Genomic DNA, 8,882 nt, shown 5'->3' on the forward strand with positions numbered 1-8,882 from the left:
GACTTGCTGCTGCTGCTGCTGCTGCTGCTGCTGCTGCTCCTGCTGCTGCTGCTGCGCTGAAACTGCTGCTGACCCTGCAGAAAGTGCAGCAGAAGTAGCTGAGAGAGGCGCAGCCAACAGATAGTCGTAGCCGCGGCCATGTGCTGCTGCTGCTGCTGCTGCTGCTGCTGCTGCGTCAGCTGCGGGCATTGCTGCTGCTGCAGTGTAGCCCGGTAAATGCTGCACAAAGTAAGTGCCCCGAGGTCTGCGGCTGTGGATTCCTAGGGCTTCTGCTGCTGCTGCTGCTGCTGCTGAAATTCCTGTAGCAGGTGCTGCTTCTGCTGCTGCTGCTCCTGCATCTTCGTGCTGCCACGGAGAGCTAAATGTGCCTTTGGGGGCGGCGCCGTGCTGCTGCTGCTGCTGCGGCTGCTGCTGCTGCTGCTGCTGCGATTTGCTGGAGAAAACTCGCAGCAGCAGCAAGACAGATAGTATCAGCAGCAGCAGCAGCAGCGCCAGCCAGCGCTTCCTCCGCAGCATGCCGACTAAAGTTGCTGCTGCTGTTGCTGCTCTAGTTGCAGCATCTGCTGCTGCTTCAGCCGCTGCTGCTGCTTGCCGCTGCAGCGAAGGCCTCTGGGGAGGCCTTGGAGGAGACACAGAGTGAGAAGCGTCTCCCGCGGGGATCAGTGAGAAGCCAGCAGCAGCAGCAGCGGCAGCAGCAGCAGCAGCAGCAGCAGATTGTTTCCGCTGTCGGCTTGAAGGGGAGCTGCGCTCATCAGCCTCGGAGCCGTCACATCCTAAGGGCACAAAATGCTGCATCTAAGCACAGGCAGCAGCTGCAACTCGTGCTGCTGCTGCTGCTGCTGTTGCAACCGCTGCTGCTGCTGCTGCTGCTGCGGCAACTGTTGCTGCTGCTGCGGTTGCTGTTGTTGCTGCTGCTGCTCTCCGCATTCGAATCAGGGAACTGCAGACGAGCCAGCTAAAGGCCGGCAAAACTCGCTTTGCTGCTGTCGCTGCTGCTGCTGCTGCTGCTGTTGCTGCTGCTGCTGCTGCAGTGGAACTGAAAGCTACAGGCAGGCTTGTCTCGCGGTGTACAGAAAGTGCCACAGAAACCGCTTCCAACAGACGCAGCAACGAAGCGCCAGCCGCGCTAAACCCTAAACCCTAAACCCTAAACCCTAAACCTTAGGAGTGGTTAACTGGGGCTGCAGCCGCGAGTTGGCTGGAGGCCGACTGTGCAGAAATACAGAAAATGAGGGACACGAAGCAGTTGAATTCAACTATAATAAGTCATGTTTGCCTGAGGGTTTAGGGTTTAGAGTTTAGGGTTTAGGGTTGAGGGTTTAGCGTTTCGGATCAGCCCCAGCTACTGCATGCAGAGCTCTGAATGCGTGTGCTGCGCCACCAGCTAATGAAATAGAATTAATTTAATTAAACTGAGGTTTTAAATTTAATTAAATTAATTTTTAAATTCCAATTTGCCGTTTTAAATTCACGACTTCCCCTGTTTTTCAGGTGTACGTACACCCCAGCTTTCCCGCCACGCTGCAGCTCTGCAGATTTTTATGATCTTTTCATTTCTCCTTCTTCTTCAGTTATTTTATTTATCCATTTTAATTATTATTTGGTTTTTATCCTTTTCGTTTATTTATTTTCCTTGTTGCTGCGCAGACGTAAGCACAACTGGCTGTGCTGCCATCTGCAAAGAGGAAAAGAAGCTAAAGAACAGTGTCTGCTGCTATTGTTTAGGGTTTAGGGTTTAGGGTTTAGGGTTTGGGGTTTGCGACGAAGCAGCAAAAGCCAGCCCAGAGCTGGCGCTTCTTATCGACATACAGACAGCCTGCTGCAGCAGCAGCAGGAGCAGCGAAGAGGGCAGCAGCAACTACGTCAGCAGCAGCAGCAACAGCAGCAGCAGCAGCGGCGATAGCAGCAGCTGCAGCAGAAGCAAGTTGGGGAGCTAGTGAGTCGTCGTCAACTGCACAGTGAAAGCTAGCCATAGCTAGCTGCAGCTAGCTGCAGCTGGCTACGCTTAGATGCAGGCAGCTACAGGAAGCAAAAGCTAGCCACAGCGAGCAGCAGCTAGCAGCAGGCAAATCGTGGCTAGCTGCGGCTACCCATAGCTTGCTGCGGCTAGCTGTGGCTTGCTGTGGCTAGCTGTGGCTAGCTGCAGCTAGCTGTGGCTAGTTGTGAAAAGGTAGAACTAGCCTGGCTAGCTGCGGCCAGTTGTGGGTACTACTCCTTCGGGACGGCTAGCTGCAGCTAGCTAATTGCAGCTAGCTAGCTGCTACTAGCTGCAGGTAGATGCAGCTAGCTGCAGCTAGCTGCAGCTTGTCGCAGCTAGCTAGCTGCAGCTAGCTGCTGCAGACAACTGCAGCTAGCTGCTTGCAACTGATGCAGCAGGAACTGGATGCCAGATGAACTACTTAGCTTGTAGTGATTGCCGGTCAGAGCTCAGGGTTTGTGGTTAGGGGTTTAGGGTTTAGGGTTTAGGGTTTATGGATTAGGGTTTAGGACTTTTGCAATATTTAATTCTATCTTCTGTCGCTTGTAAGCTTTTCACTCTTGGCTAGCTCGCGGCAGCTAGCCGCAGCTGCTGGCCGCTTGCCGCAGCTAGCCACAGCTAGCCACAGCTAGCCACAGCTAGCCACAGCTAGCCACAGAGGACTCCTGCAGGCCCTCGGGAGCAAAGAGCTTCGTGAGACGCCACCTGGAAAACGCAGGGTCTAGGCATTTCCTTGCTGCTGCAGGATGAGCAGCAGCAGCAACAGCAGCACAACGAGTGGCAGTCACAGCAGCAGCAGCAGCAGCAGCAGCAGCAGCAGCAGCTGAAGCGGCAACAGAACTGCCCCGTGTTGAGCGCGCGAGAGGCACACCGAAGCGCCCAAAGACACGGCTGCTGTTGCATTTGCAGATCTCTGCTGCAGCAGCGAGAGCGGCAGCAGCAGCAGCAGTGGCAGTAGCAGCTGCAGCAGCAGCAGCAGCAGCTGCTGCTGCTGCTGCTGTGGCGGCGGCGTGGGAGCAGCACGGTTCCGCGCAGCAGTGCTGCTGCAGGCAGTTTCTGGGGTTTAAAAGGCCAATTTGGGTTAATTAAATAATTAAAGAAAAATTAAATAATAAAATTAAAAATAAAATTAAAAATAAAACAAGTAAATCTTTTCTTCAATTGCAAATGCTGCAGCAACACTGCCACGGAAGGTGAGGTCACCGCAGCGGCTCCAGCAGCAGCCCTGGATCTTGTTTGTTTTTTAAATCTTTTTTCTATTAAATTAAATTAAACATTTAAATTAATTTAATTAAAAAGGCATTTTATTTTTATTTAATGATTTGTGTGCAGCGCAGTGTTTCAGATGCTGCTGCTCGCGCTGCGGCGATCGGAGCCGCTGCTGCTGCGGCTTTCAGCTGTTGCTGCAGCAGCAGCAACAACAGCAGCAACAGCAGCAGCACTGAAATTTCAAGTGAAAAATAATAAATGTGTTTTTCCTCGAGCTTCCATTTTGTCTGAGGCTGCTGAGCGCTGCTGCTGCTGCTCTGCTGCTGCTGCTGCTGCTGCTGTCTCACAGCCCTCGTTTGTGTCTCTGTCTCTTTGGCCTTTTCCTTCTGCTGCTTCTCCTTTTTATTCTTTTTGTTTTGACTCTGCAGCATTTAGGGGACTCATTTGCTGCTTTTGCTGCTGCCTCTTATGCAGCAAACACTTCTGGCTCGCCGCCGTTGCTGCAGCGGAGGGATCGGCTCCCCAAGCAGCAGCAGCAGCAGCAGTAACAGTAGCAGCAGCAGCAGCAGCAGCAGCAGCAGCCGGAACAAAGGCACGGAAGCGAGACTCCAGATTTCACCCCAGCATTCACCAACAACACCAACGGAAGCGGCAGCAGTAGCAGCGGCAGTAGCAGCAGTGGCAGCAGCAGCAGCAGCGACAGCAGCAGCAGCAGCAGCAGCAGCAGGCTAGAATGCAAGCCAGCAGCTGGGGAGCAGCCACAGCGGCTGCGTTCAGACGAGGAGATGAAGCTTCTGCAGTGGCCCTGCTGCAGTGCCTTCTCGACACACTGCAGCAGCAGCAGCCGCAGCAGCAGCGGCAGCACCAACCGCAGCAGCAGCGGCAGCAGCAACCGCAGCAGCAACAGCAAAAGGCAAGGCTTGAAAGCTTAGGGGACTTAGTGGCCCCCATAAATTTTGCTGTTAGGACTCTGGAGGCCGCAGTGGTTCCCGCTGGTTTGCCAACAGCAGCAGCAGCAGCAGCAGCAGCAGAAGCAAACTGCTGCTGCTTCTGTTGCTGCTGCAGCGGTTGCTTTGCTGCTCATTGCTGCTGCCCGCGGCCTTCCTGCTCACGCACACATGGGGGGCCCCCAGGGGCCCCCGCTTTAGAAGATCTGAGCGGTCGGTTTGCTGCTGCTGCTAGGCACACTGATGCTGCAGTGTGCCTAGCAGCAGCAGCAAACCAGAGAACTCTGCAGCAACCGCTGCTGTGGCTGTCCTTAGCAGCAGCAGCACATACACTCAACATGCCATCCATGGGGCCTCTGCTGCAATGCGCAGCGGAAGGTGCCCTGAAGCAGCAGCAGAAGCAGCAGCAGCAGCTGAGGCAGCAGCAACAGCTGCAGCAGCAACAAAAGCATCAGCAGCAGCAGCAGCAGCAGCACTGCGCAGCAGACTCTTCAGATGACTGGCAGTGCGCGGTTAGCTTGCAGCGCCTTTTCCTTGCTGTGCAGAGACTTGCTGCTGCTGCTGCTGCTGCTGCTGTTGCTGGGGAACAAGCGGAATTTAAGGCCCCTGGTAGGTTCTGCTGCTGCAGCAGCACGCGGGTAGACTGCAGCAAAAAGGACGACGCCGTTGCGGCTGTTGCGGAGGGGCTGCTGCTGCTGCTGCCCGTGCTGCTGCTGCTCGTAGAAGCTGCTGCTCGTGCTGCTTCCTTTCTCCCTGCAGCTACCTGCACAGGAACTGCTCTGCTGCAGTTTTTGCTGCAGCAGCAGCAACGCCGCCCACTCTACCTCCAGCGGCAGCAGCAGCTGCAGCAGCAGCAGCAGAAAGATATAGATATAGAGCTGCTGCGCTGCGGGTTAAGTGCCCGCCGCACGGCGCTTCATCTTTTGCTGCAGCTCCTGGGGGCTGCTGCTGCTGCAGAAAGTCAAGGCAAGCGGCAGCAGCAGCAGCAGCAGCACCTGTTGCTGCAGCGTCACAAACGAGGGGAGTTTGTTGCAGCAGCTAACTGCAACGGCAGCCTTTGCTGCTGCTCTTTTGCTGCGGCGCAACAGCTGCTGCTGCTGCTGCTCAAGCTCGCTGCCGCTACAGCCTTAACCAGCGCTCAGCGACAGCAGCCGCAGCACCAACTGCAGCAGCAGCAGCAGCAGCAACAGGAACAACAAATCGCTACCAACGGAATCCTGTGGGGTGCCCCTCTTCTAACAGAAGTTGCGGCCCTCTCCCGCCGCTTCTGCAGCACCCTGAGAGCAGCAGCAGCAGGTGACCAACCAACAGCAGCAGCAGCTGCAGCTGCAGCTGCTGCTGCTGCAGTGCAGAACCAAGAGAGAGACACTATTTTGCTGCAGCCGCCTTTTGGCTCCAAGGAGGCCCCTGTGAGGGGCCTCCCGTGGGGGCCCTTCTCCTGGCGCAGCAGATTGCTGCAGCAGCAGCAGCAGCAGCAGCAGCAGCAGCAGACACAGCAACTGCTAGAAAGCCTAGTGGAGGCGTTTTGCTCTGAGCCTTTTGCTCCACCGTGTCACCAGAACTTGCAGCAGCAGCAGCAACAACAACGACAACAACAGCTACAGCAAGAACAGCAGCAACTACAGCAGCAGCAGCAGCAGCAGCAAGATGTAACACTTTGCTGTCCCTACTGCAGGCCAATCTTGGCAGCAGCTACTCTATACTTTTGCTGCAGCACAATAACCGCACTGCCTCAATTGGGGCTGAGAGGGGGACAAAAGCCACCAGCAGCACCAGCAGCAGCAGCTGCTGCTGCTGCAGCAGCATGGCTGCCTTTAACCTTTCTTAGGGGCCCCAAAGGGCCCCCTGAGGCCCCAAGGGCCCCCCTGCTGCTCTCGAGGATTCTTGAGGCGCTGCCAGTGCTCGACTGCTGTGCAGCAAACCCCAGCAGTAGCAGCAGCAGCAGCAGCAGGACCAGCAGCAGGACCAGCAGCAGGGTGTGGGGCCATGCTGTGGGGCTGTGGGCATTCGCTATTCGTACTGCTGCTGCTGGGGCCCTTCAGCTGCTAAGCCCCAAAGAGAGGCAGCAAATAGTGGAGGCTTTTGCTGCAGGAGTTGCAGACTGGCTGCTGCTGCCGCCGCTGCATGCGCTTAACTGCGTCACCACGCAGCAGCAGCAGCAGCAGGAACAGCAGCAGCAGCAGCAGCAGATGTTGCTGCTGCCGTATGATGCACAGTACAAGCAAATGTGGGCCCTTTGGGAGCAGCAAAGAAAACCACAGCACTCAGGTACACCTTTAGCCGCAGCAGCAGCAGCAGCAGCAGCAACAGCTGCTGCTGCTGCTGCTACTCGCGCGTGCCGTCTTATGCGCTTGTCCCCCCTTACACCTTTGCTAGGCCTTGCAGCCCGGCAGGTGGGGCTTGCTGCAGCAGCAGAGTTGTCTGCTGCTGCAGCAGGTGCTGCAGCAGCAGCAACTGCTGCTGAAGCGCGAGGGCTGCAGAAACAGGACATTAGCAGCAGCAGCAGCAGCAGCAGCAGCACCATATGCAATCGGCTGTACTGGTTTGGCTTCTGCCTACATGCAGCGTGGATTCAGAAGGAGGCTGTGTCTGCTGCCGTTGCTGCAGCAGCTGCTGCTGCTTCTGCACGTGCTGCTGCTGCTTCTGGTACTCCTGCCGCAGCAAAAGCTGCTGCTGCTGCTGTCAGGGAAGCAAAGTTGCTGCTGCGGCTTTGCGCCATATTTGCTGCTGCTTCTCTTCGCTCCTGTCTCCTTTCCGTTCAAATGTCTCTTCCGTCTGCTCCGCAGCAGCAGCAGCAGGGACAGCAGCAGCAGCAAGAACAGCGGCAACAGAAGCAGCAGCTGCAGCAGCAGCAACTGCAGCAGCTGCAGCAGCAGCAACTGCAGCAGCTGCAGCTGCAGGACCGATGGGGGTGTGTCATTGGCGCTGCTGTGTACGTACACCTGGCAGTGCCCGCGGAAGCAGCAGCAGAAGCAGCAGCGCTGCTGCCGACTTTGCTGCTGCTGGCAGCAGATGCTGCTGCTTCTGTCTCTTTCTTAAAGAAGATCCTGCGGAGCTTTGCTGCAGCGTCTGTGACCGGCACGTGCATGCACCATGCTGCCTCAGCTAGCAGCAGCAGCAACAGCAGCAGCATCAGCAACAGCAGCAGCAACAGCAGCAGTGACAGCAGCAACAGCAGCAACAGCAGCAACAGCAGCAGTGTTGCAGTTATGGAAGCACACTTGCTGAAGAGCGGCTGCCCTGTTGGGACCTACCCGGACCGAGCAGCAGCAGCAGCAGTAGCAGCAGCACCTCCTGCTGTTGTTGTTGCTGCTGCTGCTGCAAGAACGGCAGCAGCAGCAGAGGCTGCAATATGCCGCTTAGTGCTGCTGCTGCAAGCCCTGGCGACTGCTCCGCAGCCGCTACTGCTGCTGCTGCCACAAGCAGCAGCACAGCTGCAGCTGCTGCTGCTGCTGGCGCGGGCTCTTTACTTAGCAGCATTACCAACCGCAGCAGAAGCGTTTGCTGCAGCGGCTCATTGCTGCTGCTGCTGCTGCTGCAGACATTGCCGTGCTGCCGTGGAGGCCGTGGGGGGCCCCTTAGCAGCACCATTGCTGGCAAGCAGCAGCAGCAGCAGCAGCAGCAGCAGCAGCAGCAGCAGCAGCATGAGCTCCTTCTGCTGTCAGCTGCGTTTTGTATTCAACGAAGCAAATAATTGGAGTCCCTTGTTGCAGTGGGCCCCCGACAAACACCACAGACACCGAGCAGCAGCAACAGCAGCAGCAGCAACAGCAACAGCAACAGCAGCAGCAGCAGCAGGGGATGCAGGGACAGATGATAGGGGCAGGAGCTGTAGTGAGGTAGTAACAGCCAAAGAGAGACAGCAGCAGCAGCAGCAGCAGAGGTGGCAGCAATTGCAGCAAAGTCTCTGCAACTTTGCTGCTTCCCTGCTGCTGCAGTGCTGCTTCGTTGGCGGGACCCACGGGTAAGATTCTGCTGCTGCTGCTGCTACTGCTGCTGCTGCTGCTGCTGTGTCCTCTCTCCCGTAGACATCTGGCAGCAGCTATCATCAGAAGGTGCAGTTTGCAGTTTGCTGCTGCGAACATGCGTTGCTGCAGCATTGCTTTGACAGCGCGGCTGCTGCCCGGCGTTTTAACAGCAGCAGCAGCAGCACCTGCTGCTGCTGCTCAGGGAGAGAAGATCGGGGCCCCTTATGAGCTGCTGCGGGAATTTGCCCGGCGCTCGCAGCTGCTGGGAGTCCCTTCGCCGCTGCTGCCGCAGCAGCAGCAGCAGCAGCAGCAGAAGCAAGGGCAGGAGCTGCAGCGCCTGCTGTGGACTGCTTTGCTGCAGCAAGTAGAGACAGAGGCAGCAGCAGCAGCAGCAGCGGCAACAGTAGCAGCAAGACGGAGAGGCTGCACTCAAGAAGTCCTTGCTGCTGTGCAACGCAGGCAGCAGCAGCAGGCTATAGACTCAGTCAACTTCCTTGCTGCTCCGCTTCCAGTTCGCCGCTTTTGCTGCTGCAGTTGCTGCTGTTTATGCTGCTGCTGATGCTGCTGCTGCTGCTACTGTCGCTATTTTTGCTGCTGCTTCTGCTGCTGTTACTGTTGATGCTGTTGCGTGTGCTACGGTGACTATGGCTGTTGCTGCTGACACTTGTGTTGCTGCTGTTGTTGCTGTCGCTGTTACTGCTTGTGTTGCTGCGAATGTTGCTTCTGCTGCTGCTGCTGCCTTCTGCTGCTGCTGCTGCTGACGCTGTTTGAGGCACACCT

The 8,882-nt window shown here is 56.8% G+C and overlaps 2 protein-coding genes across 2 annotated transcripts; one reads left to right on the forward strand and one right to left on the reverse strand.

The window, feature by feature from the left end:
- Positions 1–3: 3 nt before the first annotated feature.
- On the reverse strand, positions 4–795 carry ETH_00000990 (uncharacterized protein; the record flags this gene model as incomplete). The annotated part of the gene is made up of 1 exon (XM_013379676.1): positions 4–795. A coding segment is annotated over one exon (792 nt), but the record flags the coding sequence as incomplete, so codon positions are not given.
- A 3,125-nt stretch (positions 796–3,920) lies between these two features.
- Positions 3,921–8,661, forward strand: ETH_00000995 (uncharacterized protein; the record flags this gene model as incomplete). Its single annotated transcript, XM_013379677.1, has 2 exons — positions 3,921–8,098; positions 8,232–8,661. The coding sequence occupies 2 exons, from the start codon at positions 3,921–3,923 to the stop codon at positions 8,659–8,661; spliced, it is 4,608 nt and encodes a 1,535-aa protein (XP_013235131.1).
- Between the last annotated feature and the right edge of the window lie 221 nt (positions 8,662–8,882).

The sequence above is a fragment of the Eimeria tenella genome, genomic scaffold (assembly GCF_000499545.2).
Source record: "Eimeria tenella Houghton genomic scaffold, Eth_scaff378, whole genome shotgun sequence".
Classification (NCBI taxonomy): Eukaryota; Apicomplexa; class Conoidasida; order Eucoccidiorida; family Eimeriidae; genus Eimeria; species Eimeria tenella.